Source organism: Epinephelus fuscoguttatus, linkage group LG20, assembly GCF_011397635.1.
Source record: "Epinephelus fuscoguttatus linkage group LG20, E.fuscoguttatus.final_Chr_v1".
NCBI classification, from domain to species: domain Eukaryota; kingdom Metazoa; phylum Chordata; class Actinopteri; order Perciformes; family Serranidae; genus Epinephelus; species Epinephelus fuscoguttatus.
The window spans coordinates 25,767,816-25,794,364 of NC_064771.1; the positions used below are offsets into that span (position 1 = coordinate 25,767,816).

The window sequence follows — 26,549 nt, forward strand, 5'->3', positions numbered from 1 at the left end:
AAATATGAATCAAGAGTCTGTCACTGCATGGCCTATTTCTCGAGAGGCGAGAAATAGGCATATTTGATCAGTGGTGCCTTGTTTGGCAGCTGGACTGCAGTTAAGGAGCAGTGATTCTTCTGCTCTGATTGGTTGTTTTCGTTCCAGTGTGGTGGATAAATGCCATGAGATGCACTACGAGGAGACAGAGGTGCATGATTTTATCACTGATTATCAGTCTCATGTACTGCTGTGTGGTTATAGTGACAGTTTCAGCAAAAATGATTTAACAGTTTTTAAAATTAAAGTTACCAACTACAGCTTTCTAGCGGCTGCTAGTACAATAGAGCACAGGATTAAAAATCAAGCTGGTACAGACAGCTGGTTCTCAGAATCGTATCTTTTATTTGAACTGCACTGAATGCTAAATGTTCACCTTGTACAAGAAACAAATACAAATACTCACACTAAAAACAAAAACATACTGCTGGCTGCCTCTTCTGCTATTGTTGGGACACTAAGTAGGAGTTTCTGCTATTGCTCTCACAGAGTACAGGATGCCCCAAAGAACCTGGCCTTCAATAGAACAAAGAAAATTTAAGAAGGAGAGAAGAGAGAGGGGGCGGATCACATAGGACTATGGTTATAGGAACATTTAACTAGGCAATACAAATCTAACAGGACTCTTCAAAACTCTTTAACACCAAAAACGTGGGATGCGCCTTGTATATAAAAATACCACAATGGAGAGGATGAGGGAGGAGAGAAAATATCCAGACTAACCAGATTAGTCTTATCTTTTTTTTTTTTCCTCAAGGACAAAATTCTGGGAATAAACAATATCTGCAAAAAAGTGTTTTCCTGAGTCATTAAGAAATTAAGTTTGCTTTAACCCTTTCCTGTCTTTAGTGTGAAATGTGCTCGAAGAAGATGAGATCGGGTGTCCGTCAGCTGTCGTCACAAATGTCCAGAGAAGAATCAGATGCAGTCACACCAAACTTTTTTTGTTTTTTGTTTTCTTATGATTAAAAAAAACCCATCGTCACAGCTCACAGTCACACTGACACATCACCAACTCTTAACAACTAAAGAGAAAAGTTAAATACTTAGCTGGCAGCTCCCTCTGGATCCTTTTACCTCAGAATTCAGCTACAGTCATATGTAAAGTGAATGTTTTTAGTGTTTACTGCTTAGAAAATAATTACACTAAATATATCAGAGCAACTTATGGTCTCAGTGGTCTCAGGTGCAGGAGAAATCCCCCACACTGTGTAGAAGTGCCCTCAAGTGGTGAAAAACTGCAACTGCAACTGTATTATATTATTGCCAGGAAAGGGTTAAAACCCACTCTAGATTACTATAACTGATGAGCAATCTTTTCCTTTTGTTTGACGAATGATAAATATATATAGTCAATAATCCATTTTTAGTCATTCACACTGAAGATTGAAAGAAAAAAATAATAATTCTCTTCTGAGGCATAATGAGGGGCCTAAACAACACACATTAGTTACATAAGGAGGGTAGGAGCTGGGTGGAGGGGAGGATCAGGAGGGAGTCAGGAGGGGCGGGATCGAGGGGGGGTTAAGGTCCAGTAGCACATGATGCCAAAGTTTTTCTTGTTCGCCCATTGGTGTGTTGAGATGTGGGCCTACATTTCCCATGAGCTCTGAGGTGTAGGGGGGCAGGACAGAGTCTCATCGGGTAATCCCGGAGCGCTAAAAACACTGGACTCTGTGTCCACAATCATAGGCATGTCCCGAAGAAAAAACAAAACAAAAACAAAAAAACCCATCATCATCATCATCAAAGAGTAAAGTCGGTACTGAACCCAAAGAGACAGAGTAAAAACTAAAACGTTAAAAGTACAAATTCCCCGGAACACTTCCTTTGTTCCCAGATGCTGACTGGTTTAACAGGCAGCCGCTTGTGTTGTTTCACTGTCTCTTGGTCCCAGTTGGTCGGTTGCTTTGTGATTGGTTGCTTCTGAGTGTCGACAGGTCGGATGAGATGTTGCCGTTTTTGGATCCCTTCTGCTGCTATTGCTCGGTGAGGTGCTCTCTGGTCTCGCCGTGTTTGGAGGGCTGGTTGGGCGACGGGGCCTGGGACGGGTGTGTACCAGAGGGCAGGGTGTGGGCGATGGGCACCCCACCTGGCACCATGCCCTCTAACGCCCCCGGGATGCCGCCCGGAGCCACTCCAACTACACCTGGCGGGTATCTGGGGAAAACAGAAGGTGAGAGATTAGTGTTACAGACGGTGCGACTCTCAGAGTGGGTGTAGTGCGCTCACAGGTTGACTAGCCCACATTCCCAGCACCGTGAAAGACAGGATTCTCCGATACTACTGGCTCCTTTCCACCACAGGAGCTGCATTTACAGCCGTCCTTGCTGCTTTATTTTCTGATTGTTTAGGAGTTACTGAGGTTGAGTACTTAAGTACTAAATAAAGCTGACTGAAGATATGTTACTGGGTTCCAGACTTGTCTAAAAAAGGGCAAGACAGGCTGAATTCATGTATTAGATACTTCAATTTAATGCTTTCTAAGACCTTTTTCAAGATACTTTTTAACCTAAGACTGACTTTTAGACAAGTTATTTTTCTTTTGCAGGGTCTGCAGGTAACTTATGGTATAAGGTATAAATATGTGGTCCCATGCAGAGGTAGAGTGAGCTAAGTTTCTGCCAACAGATAAGTGCAAGTATAAAGTAAATAAGACTGCATTAGGTTCAGTGGTAGGTTTAAAGACTTGTAACATCAGAAATGTAGACACAAAGACGCGGGACTTATTTTGACAAAAATCAATTAAAATATGGATAAATTAAATTGATTAAATGTTCATAGAAATTCAAATTGAAAAGTTTTTCATGGCATTTAAGGCCTTATGTTCATAAAACTGAATTTAAGACCCTTAACCCTTTGAAAACATGGGGAAAATGGCAATGAGCAACGAAAGAAAAAATGACCCAAAAAAGTAGCAAGAAATTAGTAAAACTGGAAAATTAAAACAAGAAAATTCTAGTTTTTGAATAATTATTATTTTTTTTAATAATACTAAATAAATGTTTTTTATTTTAAATAATCTTTTAATATTTTTATTTTTTGCAATTTGTGAGACATTTCTTACCAAGTTGCTCATAGCTTTTTCCCCCATGTGTTCACAAATCACATTAATTTACTCAGGCTTCAAAGGTTTAAATACTTGCGAAAGGCATCCGAGAGCAGCACAAGAAAAGTGATGTCGCGGTTAAAAAAGTAGAGAACAAGCCAGAGAAAAATAACTATATTTTAGAGCTAAAAAAAAATGACAGAATTTTCTTTCTTGATGAATGACTTACAAATTCTTTTTTGGTTCTTAGGACTATTTGGTGGAAAAGAGCCATAATGCTACATTATTCTGGCAAAAGGAAGTGAGGAAATTCCCAGTAATATGGAGCCCCTGAAGGGGTCATGGTAAGATTTTTTTTTTTTTTCCATTTTGCATTCCCTCTAAACTAAACTCACAGTGTATTATAACTAGACTGAACACACTAACTGAATGCAAGGGAACGCAAAAAGTAGTTCAGTAAAAAAAAAAAAATCCACCTTGACCCCTTTTGGAGCTCCGTACAGTAACATTCAACCCGAGAGAAAGAAAAAGTACAATGCAGTTGAGAGACGTTTAATCCAACCCAATCCCAGCCCATAAAAAGGAAACCACGAAGCATAACACCATCCATGAAACTGCATCTGAATGGCTTCATGTCATGCTTACTGAGGACACTCAAAACCCACATTCGCTGCCATCCATCTCTACTCTGTGCTCAGTCAAACAGGTGAGTACTTGGGAGGATTATAGAGGGGACACACATCACGTGAGCTCAGGTGAGAGGGTCTTATCCGGGACCTCCAGACGAGAGGCTGTTGGCCCGGATGGTTGTATTTACCTTCTCCTGATCTAGGCAATAATTTTGTCTTGGGGGACACCGGTTGTTACGGCCGGGAGAGTTTGGTTCACTTGGCTGCGTGAAAGAAGCACATGAAGGCGGACATGCTGAGATCAGGAAGAGCCCTCAGGTGGGCAGAGAATTACCTTTCTACTACTACAGAGGACAGTGGCACTAGGGCACTAGGATCGATAGCAGAGTATTGAGTTATACTATAACACATGACTAGTTTAAAACAGTGAACATAGGGGGGAAAGGGATTAATGGCATGGCATGTTTTAGGATTTCTTTATTAATATAGCAAGAGAAAAGGCACCCACAGGGGTACACAATACTGCAAAACCATATTAACATTGACTTTTACTGTCATATTAAAACACAATCACAAAAATGCAGGGCAGCTTTTTTTTCTGAAATGGGAAGGAGGACATTTGCTAGCCATCTGCATGCTCAGTCCCTACCTGTAAGCAGCGCCGTTGAGCTCAGGGTGAACGCCTGGTTGATCCATAACCGCCCATGGTGCTGTGGTGACGAAGAACTCCTTGTTGACGCAGTTTCTTAGGCTGTCAGGGATACGGCCTGTCATGTGAGCCAAACACACACACACACACACACACACACACAATTAAAAGCAGTGAAGCACACCGGCATACATCACAGTCTCTAACAGGCCGTAACTTCATACAGGAGCTGAGCGACCAGACGACACAAAGTGTTAATGAGTTCAGACTGACAAACATATCAGGCATGGATACACAAATGCAAATTAAGATCATTCAACAATCTGGATGTTATCTGGCAGGCCAGCCCCTGAGCTCCACTCTGCTCTGTTCTGCATCGGGGAGCTAATGATGACATCTATTAAGAGGTCCAGATTTAATAAAGGCTGCCCAGGGCCTATTGAAGTGGAAATGTGACATCTGGGAAAGAAAGACGTGCAACAGGTCATATAGTCAGCTGAGGAGTGCGTGCATGTGTGTGTTAGCTTATAGATGTGTGTATATGTGTGGGTGTGGGATGGTATGGGGGGGTGGGGGTTGTGAGCCTAATCATGGAAGGTACAGAGGGAGTAGATGTCTTGTTTTGGTCAGAGTCTTTTATGACTTTTTTTTATCCGGTTTTTTTTTTATGCCATACTACACTGACATTTTTTATATTTTTATGCTATAATGTTTTTATGCTATTTTTACGTTATGACATTTCTTTGTTTTTTATGGCATTTTTACGCTATACTAGACTCTGGAACTTTTTAGGATATTTTTATTCCATACTATGCTATGGCACTTTATATGATATTTTTATGCCATACTGTACTATGACCCTTTTTAGATTTTTATTCCATAGAATACTATAACCCTTTTGGTATTTTTATTCCATACTATACTATGACACTTTTTCTGATATTTTTATGCCATACTATACTGTGACCCTTTTTAAATTTTTATTCCATAGAATACTATGACTTTTTTTCATGGTTTTGGACAGCATACTATACTGCGAAAAGTTTTATGATATTTTATACCATACTATAGTATAACATTTTTTTGTGATATTTTTAAGCCATACTATACTATGATGCTTTTTATATTTCAATGTCATACCATACTGTTAGACCCCTCCACTCCACTAGGTGTGCCTGTTTCCCTGGCCTTTCTTTTCTGTTATAGGATGCAGGTTAAGGCAAAGGGTCGACGTTGACATCATGAGCCACACCTGGTCATGTGTGCTTTATCATGTAAAGCTCACCACCTTCCATCAGAGGCTCCTCTTCCCTCATGACACAGCTGCTGTTCTTTTGCTTTGTCTACAGACATTTCCACACACCCATACACGCAGACATGACTGATAACTGACCTTCATGTTTATTCAGTTATTTAAAGTTATTTTGTGAATAAATACCCTTTTAACTATTTGCACATTCGTCTCGTCTCTCATTCTTGTTGCAGCCTAAGAGCCGTGTTGTAACAATAGTATGACATTTTTATAATATTTTTTATGGCATGCTATATCATGACCTTTTTTAATGATACTTTTATGGCATTCTATTTTATAACATTTATTATGATTGAATTGTTTTCATGGTTTTGGGCCACATACTATACTATGACGTTTTTTAATGATTTTGATCGACATGCTACACTATGACTTTTTTCATGATTTTTGGACAACATACTATACTATGACTTTTTTTCATGATTTTGTACAACATACTATACTATGACTTTTTTCATAATTTTGGACAACATACTATACTATGACTTTTTTCATAATTTTGAACAACATACTATACTATGACTTTTTTCATAATTTTGAACAACATACTATACTATGACTTTTTTCATAATTTTGGACCACATACTATACTATGACTTTTTTCATAATTTTGAACAACATACTATACTATGACTTTTTTCATAATTTTGGACGACATACTATACTATGACTTTTTTCATAATTTTGGACCACATACTATACTATGACTTTTTTTCATGATTTTGTACAACATACTATACTATGACTTTTTTCATAATTTTGGACCACATACTATACTATGACTTTTTTTCATTATTTTGAACAACATACTATACTATGACTTTTTTTCATGATTTTGAACAACATACTATACTATGACTTTTTTCATAATTTTGGACAACATACTATACTATGACTTTTTTTCATTATTTTGAACAACATACTATACTATGACTTTTTTCATAATTTTGAACAACATACTATACTATGACTTTTTTCATAATTTTGGACCACATACTATACTATGACTTTTTTTCATGATTTTGTACAACATACTATACTATGACTTTTTTCATAATTTTGGACAACATACTATACTATGACTTTTTTCATAATTTTGGACGACATACTATACTATGACTTTTTTCATAATTTTGAACAACATACTATACTATGACTTTTTTCATAATTTTGGACGACATACTATACTATGACTTTTTTCATAATTTTGAACAACATACTATACTATGACTTTTTTCATAATTTTGAACAACATACTATACTATGACTTTTTTCATAATTTTGGACGACATACTATACTATGACATTTTTTTCATAATTTTGGACAACATACTATACTATGACATTTTTTTCATAATTTTGGACAACATACTATACTATGACATTTTTTATGATATTTTGACGACATACTATACTATGACATTTTTTTCATAATTTTGGACAACATACTATACTATGACATTTTTTTCATAATTTTGGACAACATACTATACTATGACTTTTTTCATAATTTTGGACGACATACTATACTATGACTTTTTTCATAATTTTGAACAACATACTATACTATGACTTTTTTCATAATTTTGGACAACATACTATACTATGACTTTTTTCATAATTTTGAACAACATACTATACTATGACTTTTTTCATAATTTTGAACAACATACTATACTATGACTTTTTTCATAATTTTGGACGACATACTATACTATGACATTTTTTTATGATATTTTGACGACATACTATACTATGACATTTTTTTCATAATTTTGGACAACATACTATACTATGACATTTTTTTCATAATTTTGGACAACATACTATACTATGACTTTTTTCATAATTTTGAACAACATACTATACTATGACTTTTTTCATAATTTTGAACAACATACTATACTATGACTTTTTTCATAATTTTGGACGACATACTATACTATGACTTTTTTCATAATTTTGAACAACATACTATACTATGACTTTTTTCATAATTTTGGACAACATACTATACTATGACTTTTTTCATAATTTTGGACGACATACTATACTATGACTTTTTTCATAATTTTGAACAACATACTATACTATGACTTTTTCATAATTTTGAACAACATACTATACTATGACTTTTTCATAATTTTTGAAGACATAATATACTATGACTTTTTTTCATAATTTTGGACAACATACTATACTATGACTTTTTTCATAATTTTGGACAACATACTATACTATGACTTTTTTCATAATTTTGAACAACATACTATACTATGACTTTTTTCATGATTTTGAACAACATACTATACTATGACTTTTTTCATAATTTTGGACGACATACTATACTATGACTTTTTTCATAATTTTGGACAACATACTATACTATGACTTTTTTTCATGATTTTGAACAACATACTATACTATGACTTTTTTCATGATTTTGAACAACATACTATACTATGACTTTTTTTCATGATTTTGAACAACATACTATACTATGACTTTTTTCATGATTTTGAACAACATACTATACTATGACTTTTTTCATAATTTTGGACAACATACTATACTATGACTTTTTTCATAATTTTGGACGACATACTATACTATGACTTTTTTCATAATTTTGAACAACATACTATACTATGACTTTTTTCATAATTTTGGACGACATACTATACTATGACTTTTTTCATAATTTTGGACGACATACTATACTATGACTTTTTTTCATAATTTTGGACAACATACTATACTATGACTTTTTTCATAATTTTGGACGACATACTATACTATAACTTTTTTTCATGATTTTGAACAACATACTATACTATGACTTTTTTCATAATTTTGAACAACATACTATACTATGACTTTTTTCATAATTTTGGATGACATGCTATACTATGACTTTTTTCATGATTTTGAACAACATACTATACTATGACTTTTTTCATAATTTTGAACAACATACTATACTATGACTTTTTTCATAATTTTGGACAACATACTATACTATGACTTTTTTCATAATTTTGGACAACATACTATACTATGACTTTTTTTCATAATTTTGGACAACATACTATACTATGACTTTTTTCATAATTTTGGACAACATACTATACTATGACTTTTTTCATAATTTTGGACAACATACTATACTATGACTTTTTTTCATGATTTTGAACAACATACTATACTATGACTTTTTTCATAATTTTGAACGACATACTATACTATGACTTTTTTTCATGATTTTGAACAACATACTATACTATGACTTTTTTCATAATTTTGGACAACATACTATACTATGACTTTTTTCATGATTTTGAACAACATACTATACTATGACTTTTTTCATAATTTTGGACCACATACTATACTATGACTTTTTTCATAATTTTGGACAACATACTATACTATGACTTTTTTCATAATTTTGGACGACATACTATACTATGACTTTTTTTCATGATTTTGAACAACATACTATACTATGACTTTTTTCATAATTTTGAACAACATACTATACTATGACTTTTTTCATAATTTTGGACAACATACTATACTATGACTTTTTTTCATGATTTTGAACAACATACTATACTATGACTTTTTTCATAATTTTGAACGACATACTATACTATGACTTTTTTCATAATTTTGGACAACATACTATACTATGACTTTTTTTCATGATTTTGAACAACATACTATACTATGACTTTTTTCATAATTTTGGACAACATACTATACTATGACTTTTTGTCATGATTTTGGACGACATACTATACTATGACTTTTTTTCATGATTTTGAACAACATACTATACTATGACTTTTTTCATAATTTTGGACAACATACTATACTATGACTTTTTGTCATGATTTTGAACAACATACTATACTATGACTTTTTTCATAATTTTGGACGACATACTATACTATGACTTTTTTTCATGATTTTGAACAACATACTATACTATGACTTTTTTCATAATTTTGGACAACATACTATACTATGACTTTTTGTCATGATTTTGAACAACATACTATACTATGACTTTTTTCATAATTTTGGACAACATACTATACTATGACTTTTTTTTATAATTTTGGACAACATACTATACTATGACTTTTTTTCATGATTTTGAACAACATACTATACTATGACTTTTTTCATAATTTTGGACAACATACTATACTATGACTTTTTGTCATGATTTTGGACGACATACTATGACTTTTTTCATAATTTTTGGACGACATGCTATACTATGACGTTTTTTCATGATTTTAGACGACATGATATGTTGACGTTTTTCTTTACATTTTTACACCATACTATACTACGACACTTTTTATTATATTTTTATGCCATACTTTACTGTGACAATTCATCGCCATACCATACTATGACCTTTTTTAATTACATTTTTATGCAACACAATACTATGACCCTTTCCATGATATTTTGACAGGATACTATACTGTGATACTTTGCATATTTTTAAGCCATACTATATTATGACATTTTTTATACCTTTAAGCCATACTAAACTATGGCATTTTTTTTTAATATATTTTCACACCATAGTATTCTATGACACTTTTTATGATATTTGTAAGCCATACTAAACTATAACGTTTTTATATTTTTACACCATAGTATACTCTGACAATTTTTATGATATTTTTATGCAATACAATGCTATGACACTTTTTGTTGATATTTTTAAGCCATACTATACTATGACAAATTTTATGATACTTTTATGACATACCGTACTATGACACATTTTATGATATTTTCATACCACACCATACTATGACACTTTTTCAGATTTTTCATGCCATACTATACTATGATGTTTTTTATGCCATTTTTACGTCACACTATATGATGACACTTTTTATGATAATTTTATGAAATTTTCATGCCATACTATACTATCACATTTTTTATGACTTATTTTTGCATAATATACTTTGACATTTTGTATTGTTATTTCTATGGCATACTATACTTCTATGTCTATCTGATTGATGCCGTATTGTTACAGTTGTCCAGCACAAACTTAGAGTGTTTAGATCTACCATCTCACAATCAATGTATCATAAATATTAATTTAATGTGTTAGCAATGTCACCAGTTATGACCTAAGGTGGTAGGGAGGTCTTTAAATGTATGGAAAGGGTCAGTACAAAAGGTCTGAAAAGGTATTGAAGTTTTTTCAAAATGCCTGTATAGAAGCTGTAACAAGAATAGATGTGAAATCTGTTTATGTGACAACGTACCAGTGATGGCTCTTCGGATCTCTGTGGCTGCAGCCTCCCTCATCTCCAGAGAGGCCTGCTCACTGTACCAGGCTGTGTGTGGTGTGCAGATCAGGTTTGGGGCATCTTTCAGGGGGCCCTGAGCAAAACTACATCACGCAGAGGGGAAAATAAAGGAAGAAAAAGGCAAATAAGAAAAAAATGTATTATGTAAGAAGACTTTTTTTTCTTTGTGAATTATGATGAACAAAATGAATGCATGTTCTCTCCCGGTGTCACAAAAAGTCCCCCTCCATTAAATGTGTTTTGCTTATTGTTGTTTGGCCTTCACAGTACCGAATGATGAATGAGTTTGACACTTAAAAGTTTGTTTTCACATTCATCTGCTGGAGAGGGAAAGTTTCTCTGCGCAGAAACCTGAACCCTCCAGCACACTGAGAATAGACTTTACAGCAAAGAATTCCTGGCTTCTAAATTTTGTTTTTAACGTGGAAGGAGAAGATGTAATTTCAAAAATTTGTAACAACGCTTTTTGTAGAAGCAACATGTCTGACACAAATTTTTAATCAAAACATTTGTATTTTTATGTCTTATAACATGTCTGGAGGGGGTTGTTAAGCTTTTAATTGTGCTGCCGTCTTGGCCAGGCCACTCTTGGAAAAGAGGTTTTAAATCTCAATGAATTTTTACCTGGTAAAATAAAGGAAATTGGATTAATGCTCACGTAATGGAAAAATTGTCATAAAAACATCATGTTGAGAAATAGCAAGAGGCAAATAGAGTGCTTTTGTCAAATAAATGACAGCGGCTTAGCATGGACAAACCAACAATTGTTTCATGTTACACCCAACAGCTGAACAGTGACACTGGATATTCTGAGATGTAGATATTATCTCTCCACTGAGTCCCATCACACCTGCTATTGCTATATTGTTTTGCATAGCCAGTGCAAGTTTGTGCATTAAAATATTGCCATGGGCATTTTTTTGTTTTTGCGTTGTGTGACAATATCAAATATGGCAGACGTTATTCATTATTAGGACAATCAGAGGGAGCGTTCATGTGCATCAACTCATTTCATATTGTAACTAATTACCATTCAGTGTTTCCTCAAACAACATGAAATGTTTCCGTTCAATTTGCATGACAATTTTCTGGAAACATGGCCAACAGGAGAAAATGTCAGATCCTGTTATTCACACACGCCACAATCTTTTCCAAAACTTCTTTCCCTCATTTCTGTCCACTCATGTGGCACTGAAAACCAGATCAGCTCCCTCTCCACCTCTTCCTCTATCCTTGTAACACTTCGCCTGGTTGTGTATGGTGTGTAACGCCTCAGTGATGCCCTGAATCAGTGTCGTGTCGCGTGGGATGGAGGGCCAAAGTTATGAAACCCTCCCCTGTTGACATATTGGGTCAGCGGAGCATGAGTTCCAGCTTCATCGGGCTGGGTTTCAGTCTTCTTGAGCAGCCAGTCAGCTGAGCAGCCGGCCAGAAACAAGCAGCCTCCAAACTCCCTGACTGCTCTTGATGCGTGAACAACACATCAACACCAGTCACCCCCTGAGATGGTGAACATGGTTCTTAGAAAGGTGGAAAACTGGGAAGTGTGTCAAGTTGTTTGCCCTCCGGTGAGAGCAGGAGAGGAAATAGAAATGGAGATTGTAGCTCAAAGCTGCATTATGTCGACGGGACAGCAGGAGGAGAGATAAAGGGTGATGTTTAGGCGGGAGAGGTAAGTAAAAGGATGAACGTGTATAATATTTTTTCAGTTAGGCTCCAATTTCAGAGAAAGTTTCACCACTGTAAAGCTTGTAGAGCTGATTGTAGCCATATTTTAAACAGTGTTAATTTCATTGACCAAAACTATGATGAAAATTTCTCGTCAGCAACCTTTTTTCATGATGAAAACAAGACACTGATGAGCTAAAAATAGATCTTGATTAAAAAAAAAAAAAACTGACGAAATCTATGCTTCATTCTCCTTGATGAAACAAGGCAAAAATGTTAGTGGTGGGTTGACACATTGTGTCATTGTGAGTGGTGCTGTCAACTTGATTCTAATTTCTGAAACATGAACTAGCCTAACTGGATTAGCTTAAAGATTGAAAAAATAAAAGTTGACTAAGGCCAGATTTATCCTTGTGCGTCAGCTTCTGCAGAGCCTACGCCGTAGCCTACGCCATTGTGAGCATTTATGACAGGTGTGTCTGTGTCACTCTGCAGTTACACCTCCAAAAAACTAGTCGGTGACAGAGTTTCTGTGAAGTGCTGTAAAGTTTAGTTGATTGAACGACAATTTCAAACACAAGTACACAAATCGGCTTCACTATAACTCGCAGCATTCATAGACAAACATTTGTCTTTATCTGGACACATTTTCCCCACAGATACAACATGCTAACGTCATTAGCACAAGCCTATGGCATTTTACATTTATAAATTAGCCTAGCAGCTAGCGGACTTTTCCTCTGCTCAAATTCATCCACCATTACATCTCACAAGGTTCACGGACAAAACAACTGTCTTATACTAAACACCAAACAAATACAACATGCTAACGTTATTAGCACAAGCCTATGGCATTTTACATTGTGTAAATTAGCCTAGTGACGAGCAGAGATCTCCTCTGCTCATATGAAGCCAGGATAAATCACACACAAGACTTAAAATGCTATTTTTGTGGAGGCTTTATTGTCTTCACAATTTATTGTTTCTTATCTGTGAAATTAAAGTAAATAAAAGCTTTGTTTCCACTGAGGGAAATGGTTTCAGCTTACAGAAATAGACAGGAGGTCTGCGTCGCCGCAATGTGTCGTTACATTTCTGGGGAGGTGCACGTCAGGCTACGGCGTAGGGTGCGGCGTAGGGTACGGCTTCCTTTAATGCAGTATAAATCCTGCATTAAATATCATGAATTTTCATTGACTATAATTATAAAGGATAAAAATGACTAAAATGGGACTAAAGCTAATAATAATATTCATCTTAAGACTAGGCCTAATCTAAGATAACTATCAAAATAAACACTATTTTTTCTTTTACTAATGCACACCATACACTAGAAGTCTCTGAAAAGACTTTGAAAAGACTTAAAAAACTTAAGTCCTCGATGAGTTTTCAGTCACACACTGTAAGATTTCACAAAAACTGGGGATCTTGCAGGGTCACTATTTGCAAGACTTAAAATAAATTCCTCCTGCGATTACTTCCCATCCTGCTCCTGGGGGAAAACGTCACACCAAACTTCCTTTAAGAAATATGACATTTTAACAATCTCTTACGTGTCTGCAAAAACATGTTGGTCTCGAAACACCTATATGTCAGAAGCATTCTTTTCAATTCAGCATCAGATAAACTGTGTTTACATATAGACTTTATTTTTGGATTTTGTTGCCTCAACTTGCTGCTAGCCTCTGTTGATTAGCTGTGCTATTTTAGTAGAAGGAAACCTTTGAAATGAGACGTGAACTGTTTCAAAAACTAAGATTTCTCACTAAAATAAGTGCTGGTTGGTGGATCAGATACAAATTAAACACACGCTCTTGTTTACTCCACCAGTTTCTCCTCCTTTTCCACAGTACGAAAGAACCAATACTAGTTCACCTTCTTGCGCCTAACTGGCTTTCCCTCCATGTTTACTGTCTCCCAGTTTACTGTGAGTCACTGGGCTTGGACGCTTATAGACCAGAAGACAGACCCTTTGTTGAACGTCTCCACACTAAACCATCCACCTGCATCTTTAGTTTTTAGTTTCCTCTGACGGGAATAAAGGGAGCTCTCCGTCTCCTGAATTCCATTACCTTCAGAGCCTTGAAGGCGCCTTTTAGAGGTGTCTTTATCTCGTCATATGTCTGCCATTGTTTCTGCCCGCCTGCCTGACTGTCTTTCTCCTCGGCTGTTTAAGGTTCTCTGTCTTTTTGACTGTCTGTAATTTGTTGCTTTCGTTCCCTCCTTGCACACCCATCTATTTCCTTGTCTGTATCCGTCTCTGTAAGTGAAGCATTCATCTGTCTGCCTGTGTGAGGGATATTTGTGTGTGCACGCTTACGTGAAGGGCTCCGTCTCATGGACATCCAAGGCGGCTCCACGTATCCTGCCTTCCTTCAACGCTTGGGCCAGGGCCTTCTCATCCACCAGGCCGCCCCGCGCGGTGTTAACCAGGAACGCACCCTGACGCATCTGCGGTGCACGAGACACACAAACACAAACAAATCAACACAGATAAACAGAGACACAGCCAGTTATTTTGCAGACAAATGACCAGATGTGGTTGTTTTTGTGTGTCTGTCAGGCTGGCAGTCAAATTAATCTGCTTGATCTAACACGACACATCAATCTGGATCGGAGGTCTTAAAACATATTACACAGGACAGGAATTGAGAATAAAAAATATCTGTGACACCTTTGTTGTGCCTGACACCTGAAAGATCTGGGAGACAGACAGCACCTGGGGAAAAATATTGTCAGATGTGGGATAGAGAACAGTCTTTATCCAAAAACCAAGAGATGAAATGAAGGATGAGGGGTGAGCTGAGAGATGAGGCAGCGCCACCACCCCTTGCTGCTTGTGGGGAAAAAAAAAAAATGGCACAACAAAAAGTGTAAGAGGGAGGAAGAAAAAAAAAATCAAATGAATATGCTCAGAAGAAAGTAATCCCTTAATCTTGACAAAAGCTGAAATCCAGGGGCATGAAAAGCCTTTACGCTGGCAGGCAGTCTTTTATTAGGCCTTGGTGGTTTTGACACACACAGAAACACACACACACACACACACACACACACACACACACACGTTTCCACTTTAGAAGCCGAGAGCAACTGCCAAGATTTTTGGTGAGGAAAGAGAGGAAAGTGTTCTTTCATTGCAGCACTTAGGCAGCTGAGAATCTTAAGCTTTGGAAAAGACACAGAGTTAACTAGGTTAGGCTCTTACTCCACACCCACTTGTGTTTGCGTCCACACACACTGTAACTCACAAATCGCAGGAAGAGGGACGCAGGAGAGGGAAGACAAAGAGAAAACAGTGAGTGGCAACATGGGGAGAAATCCACAGAAGGGAGATGCCTCTTCAGCCTGTGTAGTTCCCCGGCGCCCCTGCAGGTGTCACCCCAGGCGGCGCCTCAGAGTGCAGTTATTGACTCAGAGAACAGCACTTTCCCCTCGCAGTGCTCTCAGCCCCCTGCTGCGCAGCCTAGTCGATATATTTGCTGTAGCCGTGGGCTGGCGCTAATTGCATTTGACAGAGCAAAGGAATGAATTTGTGTCCAGCTTTGGTGGAGCTTAAGATAAAGAGCAGGGAATGTGCAGGCAAGAAGGCTGCTGCCGTTTCCGCTCTCTTTTTTTCTCCCCTCTCTCTCTTTCTACTCTCTATAATGCTCTTTAGGACAGCCTCCAGGCTGACAGAGTAATAATACACCAGCAGCTCTGCTTGTCTACCTGTTAGATAGCACTGCATTAAGCTCAGGTCAGGTCACAGCTGCTCAACGGGATGTTCGGCTCTGTCTGCGTGATGTGTCGCGTTTTAATAATGTACCTGTTTGATGGTGAAGTCGTTGATGAGGTGGTGGTTGTGTTCATTCAGGTTGCAGTGCAGGGAGACACAGTCGCTCTGGTAAAGCAGGTCCTGCAGGGTGTAGACGCGCTGGACGCCCAGCGAGCGCTCCAGGCCGTCCTGCAGGTAGGGGTCGTAGAAGATGACGTTGAAGCCGAAAACCTTGGCCCGCACCGCCACTGCCTGGCCCGAACGACCTGAGGGTACAGGAAAAAGGGAATCACGTTTATTTATGTGCACAGTCAAACACAAATAAAGAGAGACAAAGTTTTAATGACTGATACCGCTTTACACCAATATGAAACATGTTCTGTTCTGGTCGGTGAAGATTCTCAGTCATCCAGGTCATGGTAATCGTAAGTGCTAATATCGTAGGCAACTGGACTTGCTTGCGTTTCTCGAAGACGTTTCGCCTCTCATCCAAGAAGCTTCTTCAGTTCTAAGTGACCCGGTACGGGTGGGAACCCTTGCAGAGTCATAGAGGTCACATGAGCTCTCACGTGAGTCGTTAAGGTCACAATGTGAGTCGCTGACCCACCTGGCCACCATGTGAGTCATTAGGGTCAGGTGGGACCCTGGATGAGAGGCGAAACATCTTCAAGAAACTCAAGCAAGTCCAGTTGCCTACGATATTAGCACTTACGATGTTCTGTTCTGGTTCCTGCACCCAAGAGCAATTTGACCAAAAATGAATAAGGTCAGAATCAAAAAACGTAGGCTCCCAGCTGGAACCCAAAAAAATAGCAGGTATTCCTTGACCTGAAGCGTGAACCATGATGACATCAGTGTGCGTGTAATATTCTACAGGTTGGAAAGACAGCATGGAGAAGGCAACAAGAGACATTAGGTGAGAAATCATCGGACAAAAAGTCAAATCAAAAATCAACACGATCCACCATCTTGCTATTACTGTGTGTAACCCTCTACGTTGATGATACATCCTTGAGAACAATGGTTCTAATCAAAAAAAGGTGGAAATGTGGGCTCCAGATCCTCCGCTCCCTCTTCGGGTGGATTATACATTTGGTCCTTTCAGCCCTATGAGCGGACTCAGAGTTGTGACCCAGCATTTTTGTACATATGTGAACACCAAACTCATTCGGTTCGCTTCAAGTCCACGGTGTGGTTCGCTTAACCTGTGCCCTGTGTGATCCAGGTTCACTTTGCTCTTTGCCATTGTATTCAGCCCTCTAGATCACACACTGTTACACTGGGGCGCTTGAACAAATAGACGAAACCAGGTCGCCCTGTGACGCTTAAGTAAGTAAGTCCTCTTTGAAATGAACTTACAACGTGAACACAAAAAGAACTGAGTCCATTCGCTGTCGGTCTACTTTCTGGTACACTTTAAGAGGACTGAGTTTTGTTTGTTTTAAACGGACTACATGTTAAAACACCCTTCATCTTGTCTCATCAGCACCACCACCAGCGTCTAGACTCCATACAGCGGGGATCCCTTATCTGCTACTTCTTTACCACCCTCCTGGAGTAGATGACATCACGATGGCGTCTACATGTGACTTAATATTCTTCTCTCTCAGAGCGAGCCTCTCCTGATTGAACTAAATCAACTACACATTTTTCCAGTTTAATAAGCAATGATCACGAAAGAGCAAAATATTAAAAACACACCATAAACATAAAATGTAACCAATAAAGCCGTCCATCTTTAAGTAATCTGTTTCCTTTATGAAGTTAGAAGGTCATTTTTTATGTCTAAAAGAGATTAATATAAGAGATGTGTTGTTGTTAGAAAGGAAATGATCAACGATAAGTGGTGGAGTCACGATGGAGAAATAATTCCGCAGGAAGAGGACAATGTGAGGTAACTGCTTTCTAATTGAGGCCGTGAGACGGTGAATCAGAAACTGACTCCGTATCATACGAGCCTCTCCCTCTGTCTCTCGCAGCCATTTGTTGTGTAGGCTGAGTCTCGGCTCTGTTGTTGACTCTGTTGTTCAGCAGCAGCTGCAGAGAGACGGAGAGTTGCATGTTGCTGCTGGTGAAAAGAATCGATAAAGTCCTTCGCACTCTCCGAGTCCTCTCTTTGTGATGGAGCACTGTGTCCTGCTCTTAGGCGTCAAAGTCGAGGAGAATCGTTCTGTTTGTTTTCTCTTTCAGTCTCAGCCAATCAGAGACGGCAGCACAAAGACTCCTTCTAATAAATACACAATCAGTCAATTTTTTTTTCCACGATGGTGAACTTTCTGATCAACCTTCTCTGACGTGATCAACCAGAGCACAGGCATGAACTTGTTGCATTCAGCTGCTGGTTAAAAGCGCAGCTTGAAAGAGAGATACAGACATCAGCATCAGCAGGGGAATGAGTTTTTCAGTTAGTTTGAAACAGACCAGGTCGTCCTGTGGCTGTAATACAGTGTGATTTACGGAGGCTGCAGGGCGGGCGTCGGAATTGGCATCTCTGCTTCTTCTACAACGATTTGCTGCCTGTGTGATTGTTGGAAAATTGGTGCAAAGTGGTGGATTTAAAGGGAAGCAGCATCCATTTGATTCTGAGGGATTTACAATAACGTCTAGTGTTTGCAGCTGATGGTTTCGGTACCTGCAAAAAAAAAAAAAAAATCAGAAGCACTACAAACTTTAAGTAAACCATTATTGTTGTGTGGATTTTTCCTTTCATGTAGAGATACTGCAGAGTCCAGTGTCTCCTTCCTCTCCCTACCTTTCCGCACCAATCAATGCCACTAAAAGAGAGAATGTGCTGTGGCCAGAGGGTCGGCCGCACAACTCTTGGTGGCAGACTTTTGCTTTGTGCTGCTCATTTATCAACAGTCAAAGGACAAGGACGACACTCTGCGCTCAAATGTGAGGCCATGACACAAAGATTTGTGAAATCAACTCTGTCCCACCCGTTGGCGATGTGGCAGATGTGGCAGTGATTGGTCAAGGCTGACATGAAGGGAAGAATGCTGCTTTTCAGTGTTAATGTGCACAGCTGGCAGTCAGAAAATGGTCTGTTGGGGTCTTGTGCTGTTGCTGTGGATTTCTCCTGAACAGATAACGTCAGTGAAGGTCCTAACTGTGCACCAACTAGAGCTTGGCAATGAGGTTGTATTAGTAGGGCTGCCCCCTGGTAGTCGATAAAATGTTAGTCAATCAGAAGGGTCATTTGTCGGCAAGATTTCAATGGTCCCTTAGTCACAGAAAAAAAACAAAAAACAATTGTGAAACTCTATTAGGAGCTGCGCCACATCAAAATAAATCAAAACCTATATGACTGGACCATGTGGGGATTTAATTTGAAAGGACAGACACAGGAAGTGGCCACGCTCAGCAGTCAGACAGGAGTCACGTTACAAACCAATCACAGCTGACAGATATCTTTCCCTTCTTCTGTAAATATTCAGTCTGATAAATATGTTGATCATGTTAGTGCAGGGCTACCCAGAGCTTTACATCTGTCCCATGGACGACAGGCCTACACAGTTATAAACAGCTCCTGGAAGAAGATCAGCTCTGCTCTCAGGATTGCTGATAAATAGGCTGCGCAATCATGGTTAAGGTTGCTTAGGAACCTCAGACGCAACCTACCGCGTAGTGCTCAGGGCCCAACCTCGCATTTCTAGGCAGTCAAAGACACGTCATGTACGTCCCCTAATTTCCAGAGCTGGTACCTGTGGTTATTCCACAGGCTAATTAATAACATGTCGGGCAGGAAATCCAAAGTGTGGGATTATTTTGAGAAGGTGAAGGACGAACCCAAGGTGATATGTAAACTCATCTTCATTGGTCGACTACAAACATGACGTATCATCTGAAACATGGAAGTAGCTACATGCCCAATAGCAACTTAGCATTACACTTAGCAAATTTTTGATATCTCGATATCTCCAACACTCAGCAACTCATACCAAAACAATCTACACTGATATATAGCACTACAGGTAAGAGGAAAAATATGTGTTTTTAATTTTGGGGCGTACTGTCCCTTTAAGATGACAAAAAAAGATTAAAAAGCTTGGGTAAATGGTGGCTATTCCCAGATAAAATTATCATCATTTAAGAAGTATCATTTCATTTAATCTAATTTATCCTAATATCTGAACCTCAGCGATGGTCTCATTGTTAGTGTAAAACTAAAACAGGATTATTGCCAAATCAAAACTATTACAACTGAATAAATTCTTGAGTTTCCCAACACTTACTTCAAGAGTATAAAGGCCTAAAACATTGGCATGGCTGGTACTTTAAGTACTCCTCAGTCTATTGTTGCCCCAGAGCCAGAGGAATTTTTTTTTTAATTCGGTGTGTTTGCAGCCTGAAGAGTTGTGCAGCTGGCTTGATGTGCAGAGTCCTACAAACAAACACCAGGAGGCCTTCGCTCTCCCCAACCTCCCGCTGACAATGGACATTGTTTTGGAGACGGCTTGAGCCAGAAAGACCGGGAGAGGAGGCTGGAGGTGGGAGGATTGGGTGAGAAAGAGATAGATTGGAGGGGGGGTACATTCTCCCTGCCAGGACCTGCTGTTGGGCACAGTAAGTCTAGGAGGCTGTCTGAGACCTGTAGGGGGGGAGGAGGTTGTGTGTTTGTGTGTGTGTGTGTGTGTGTGTGTGTGTGTGTGTGTGTGTAGGGGGGGAGTGTATGTGGACACAGAGATAAGGTGGCACTCTGGAAAGGCTTTTGAGAAGACAAAGCATCTGTCAGCCCACTAATGTTCAGACATGGTAGAACGATGCACACACACAATCAGCATTAAAACAGGTGCAGAGAGGGGGAAACACACTGTAACAAGCACACGCAGGCAGAATCCAGTCTACCATGAGGGGCCTGATTATGGCAGGGCAAGGTGTCGAGGGAGCGCAGTGACAGAGGAGAAGAGTCGAAAACAGAAGAAGAGAGAATAATGGAGATATAATGGTGAGCATTAGAGCACGGGGATGAGAGAACAGTGTGGCAGAGAAAAGGAAGTCAGCCCGGAGGGAGGCAAAACAGACAACCTTGAGATAATCTGTGGGACGGGTGGAGGGAGAAAAATAACCTTATCAGGGCAGGAAAACAGAAGGCACACAGAGCGGAGAGAGGATATGAAAACACGGAGCAGAGGGCGAGGAAAGGGAGTGAAAACACAGACATGAGAGGGAGGTTAAAAAAGTAGCAGAATAAATGATACTAACCGAAGCCGATGAGGCCCAGCGTTTCGCCACGGATGCGGGCGGCGCCGGACGCCACCTCGCGGATCTGCTCCACACTCTGGACCCGCGTGCCCTCCCGGAGAGCCTGGTAGAGCCAGGTGTTCCGCCGGTACAGGTTGAGGATGTGGCACAGGGTTGAGTCTGCCGTCTCCTCCACAGCTGCCGAGGGAATGTTACACACAGCGATGCCTGAAGAAAGAACATTAGAAAATCAACATCCGATCAACATCATTATCCTAATTCTTCCAATGTAAGTCACACTGTTTTTGTTCCGTTTAAAGGTTCAGTCGGTAGCTTTTATAAAAATAACTATTTGTCACATTTCCCGAAACTGTCATTGTATCCTGACAGTAGTACATGAGACAGGCTCCTCCTAGTGCTCCTAATGACATTTGCAAGAATCCAATGCACCTGAACAAAAACAACGAACCAATCAGAGGCAGGAAAAGTCTCAGTCAAGCTCAATATCTTCAGCACGCAGCTTCAGAAGGAGCTTTGCAAACACAACGGCAGTGAAACAACCACCAGCCCTCCTTTGTGAACAACAGTGTACACGGCAAAGACAAGTTAACAGAAAAACACTGACGAGAAAAGGCAAGCTAAAGTTAGTTAAATTTTCCTTTTAGCGCATGCATGAGCAGTGACTGACATGACTGACAGCTGCGTTAGAGACTTCTCCTGGCTCTGATTGGTTGTTTTTATTCAGGCTTGGTGGATTCTTGTAAATACCATTAGAAGCACTAGTATGACAAGTTGAATATACTGGGCTGTTGGCTGATGACGTTTCTTCTGGTGTCTTAATTGAATACATATCGTCACGTGGACTGAGATATGAGTAAATTCAGGCCAGTAAGTGATTACAAATGTCCTCTATTAACAATATGTATCACCACATGATAATTTTTTAAAGAGATTTTTTGGGCTTTATTGCCTTTATTTGATACGACAGCTTTAGCATGAAAGGGGGAATGACATGCAGCAAAGGGACGTGGATTGGAATCAAGCCCGTAGCCGTTGTGCATGGCACCTCTGCTCTACCAGGTGAGCTAATGGCCGCCCCAACACATGACAAATTTATGCTAAGGTACATGTGCTGTAAAATCAAGGGCCCTACCAAATGTCTTTTTTTTCTTTACATTTGAAGCTTCTATTGAGGTTTTCGAATCAAGCTTCAAATGTCCATTACCATATCTCATGAAGTCAAAACCCTAGAAAAGTTTTTAAAAATCTTTGAACAAAATCCTCTTTATGAATAAAGTTATATTAAATGGACGTTATTTAATGCATACATGTAATTGTTGGTGCTGTTATGCTGCTGCTTGACCACCCCGTATTACAGGCGTGTGCCTCCATTTGTGTGAGACAAGCTGGAGAGCAGACACTTTTCTGACAGCAGTGAAGATGTTTTTAAAAGGCAAATAAATATGGATTGCTACAGAATATTCCTTCGATTAAAAACCATGTTGTGAATTTTGGAAGTGATTGCATCTATCTTTGTTCAATAACTTCTTTGACTTTTGGACTTCACAACTAAGAATGCACGACAAACATCTTCTTTATTTTAAAAGCCTCATTGAGATTAAAAATCTCTTTTTCTTTGATACTATCAGCACGTCATCGATATCGGCCGATACTGGCTTTAAAATGAACTATCAGAATCAGCCAACATGCTTTTTCTTTTTTTGCACAATAAATATTACATACATTAAAAAGTATTGTATTTCTTGTCTCTGCTGGTGGGCCATCACGATAAGAGTGTGCATGCATAATATGTTAATTCCACTCAGAAGAGACTTGATGATCACTAAAATTAGGAGGGAAAAAAGCAGATATATCAATATCTGTATAGGTTATCCGTCAAATGACTTATTACATGTTGGCTTTTTGGAAATCAACAAAAAACTCAATATTGTGCATATCTATTAACAATGTTCTGGGGTTATTGAAAATGTTTGGGAAACAATCCTTTGCAGCCAGCATTATATAAGTGTGATGCAATCTTAACCTGTGACTGTGCAGAAATACTGTGTTAAAACAGAATGGACATAAAAAGAAACACCTGTGCAGCGCTAGACTGTTGATTTAGAATTTAAAAGTCAACGTTATGAAAGAAGCTTCAAAGCTTTGAACTATTTGGTGCAGATCTAGTAAAACTATCAAATAAATGTTCAGCATAATGGCGTGTGTTGCACTAGAACGAAGAGGAAAAAACTTCAGTAACTTATTTGGGCTATTTTTAATTACAGTTTGCCTAGAATTTTGTATAATGAAAACATGATGTGAACATATAATCATATCATAACCGCACGGAAAGTCTGCCCTATTTTGTCTAAACTTGTGTGCACATCCATAATAAAGCAAGTTTTAGCCACTTTCAGTCAAGACGTCTCCAGTAGAATGTTAATAATTTTGTTACCTTCAGAGTATTCAAACCTCTGACCTTGTGGTATTACCTTGCCTATCCTCCAACAACACAAAGATTTCCATTATCGACACTTAAGCACTTCTGCCTGCCCTCGCTCTCCTCTAATGTCCTCATCCCACTCTGTATCTCAGAGTAACAGCACAGCCGTCTCTGGACAGCAAAAAATAGCCAGAGCCCGCTCAATCAATGGCCCCTTTTCTTCTCCCCGAGAACAGCCGCCATATCAGCACCGCCTTCTCCAGGCACGATAGCTTTTGACTCCTGCATTGCGAGGCAGAGCGCCTTCGGTGAGTGGGTGGCAGTTAGACACAGTATCTCGTATTGGCAGGAAAATGGCAGCTTTGTCAACTGTAAGGGCTGTTTGAGCCACCAGCCTGCTGATATAAGCCTGGGTGGCTGTTCAGAGAGAAGACTGAACTCTCCTCTCTCTGTGTGTCTTTCCCTTTCTGTCTCTTTGAACATTCTGGCTCACAGTGGGATGCCCGCCATTCATCTGACTCTTTAATTCAGCCTTTGATACCGTTCTGAGAATCCATACAGTAACAAAAAAAAAAAACACAAGGAAACAGTAAAGACGGTGTCCAAAGCAGCCTCTCCTTCAGGCAAAGTCACTATCAACTGTGCGATCGTGCTTTGACCTCTAAATACGACGCCCCTTTCTGGCCAATCACTGCAGTTTTTGACATGTCACATTGCAGTGGCGTCATAAAATATCCCCTCAGACTCCCCTTTATCTGAAGACTGGTGCCCGAGGTATTAGATGCAATTAATGAACAAGCAAGCGAATAAGCAGACGCTGATTCACCCATAAATCTCCTTGTAAAGAAATCAATACAACATGCATGAAACGGAAACATGCACACATGACATGAGACACAACACATGTTTATCCTTACATGACTCACAAACCATTTCTGTTCTATATTCTGGCACACACACAACGCCACTAGACACTATGCACTCCTGGATGTGACAGGATACTGGTCATGTTTTAGCAGCTCTGAGAGTTCGTACCCAGCTCTCCAGCAGCCTTGATGTCGATGTTGTCGTAGCCACTGCCGATGCGGATGATGATGCGTAGGGCTTTGAACTTTTCCAGGTCCTCTCTGGTCAGGGTGATGGTGTGGTACATCATGGCTCCCACTGCTTCGTTGAGCACCTGCAGACGCAAACACATTAACAGAATTTAGTGTGTATCTTACTATATAATGATGAAAACTCTGTCTGTGTGTCTGTTCCACGTTTTTCTCCTCACTGACTTGGTCAATCCATGTGAAATTTGGCACAGTGGTAGAGGGTCATGGGAGGATGCGAATGAAGCAATATTACATCAATTGGCCAAAGGGGGGCGCTATAGCAACTGATTGAAATTGCAAACTTTGAATGGGCATCTCTCATGCCCCGTATGTCGCAGAGACATGAAACTTTGCACAGAGATGCCTCTCCTCATGAGGAACAAATTTGCCTCAAGAACTCATAACTTCTGGTTATATAGATTTTCTGCCATTTTGAATTTTTTGAAAAACACTTTAAATCGATCTCTTCCTAGGAAGTTTGAGCGATCTGCATGAAACTGGGTGAACATAATCTAGGGAGCAATATCTAAAGTTCCCTCTTGGCAAAAGTTGGAAAACTTACTAAAACTGAGCTTCTATAAGGCAATGAATATTGTGGAGGGCGTGGCTCATCACATAAAGGTATATAATATCTCAAGGGTTTCATCCATCACCACGCAACCTTGTTGGCATATGACCACACATAATCTGAGGGGACCCCTCCATTATTGACCCCATCAAACAAAATGGGGGCGCTAGAGAGCTAATTTCTTATCTAGGCCTAACCGTCATATGGATTTTTACTAAACTTGGTAGATATGTAGAACAGGACGCCTCAAGGTGACTGGAGAAATTTAACTCTAATTGGCAACTGGGTGGACTAATTAAAGTATTATTTATTAATCTGTCATTCTTTTGTTGATCACTCTGTCCATTCTCTCATGTGGCCCACGCGCGCAACATGGCTATTAGTACACTTGACTTCAAAAGAACTCATGACAATCACAAGATCACATTCCTTCCAGAGGAGCCATGAAGTCCACGTCTGCCATGACGCCGGACACTTGAGAAAATGTTTAAGATTTCACAGCAAGGGGAGCTACAGGCATCACATGGTTACCAGCAGCACTGACACACTGTCCTTTTACAGACCTGCGCCGAAGTGGAACAAGTCATTATATTGTCTCAGAGGGGCCATGGTTCCGCATGGTCATCACAATTACACTCAGACCCCGAGGGTGCTTATGGACAAAGGCTCTGGGCAACTGACTGCACAGGGAGGTCACGGCAGCCGCTGATCGCAGGATAAAAATGATGTCATGTGATGGGTCAAACAATGACTGCACTCAGATAACCTTCTGACCCATTTACATCTGGAAATAAAATGTTTCT

At 39.1% G+C, this 26,549-nt stretch overlaps 1 protein-coding gene across 5 annotated transcripts in view; it reads right to left on the reverse strand.

The window, feature by feature from the left end:
- Positions 1–361: 361 nt before the first annotated feature.
- The window catches only part of LOC125881075 (C-terminal-binding protein 2), a 147,630-nt gene continuing 121,442 nt past the window's right edge, over positions 362–26,549 (reverse strand). For all 5 annotated transcript variants that reach the window (XM_049564026.1, XM_049564028.1, XM_049564027.1 and 2 more), the window contains 7 exons: positions 25,117–25,261; positions 21,660–21,866; positions 16,506–16,720; positions 15,021–15,151; positions 10,988–11,115; positions 4,367–4,484; positions 362–2,199 (listed from right to left, as the gene is read on the reverse strand). In XM_049564026.1, the coding sequence (XP_049419983.1) occupies positions 2,019–2,199; positions 4,367–4,484; positions 10,988–11,115; positions 15,021–15,151; positions 16,506–16,720; positions 21,660–21,866; positions 25,117–25,261 (1,125 nt within the window). In that variant the 3' untranslated portion in view covers positions 362–2,018. The remainder of the gene's footprint in view (positions 2,200–4,366; positions 4,485–10,987; positions 11,116–15,020; positions 15,152–16,505; positions 16,721–21,659; positions 21,867–25,116; positions 25,262–26,549) is intronic.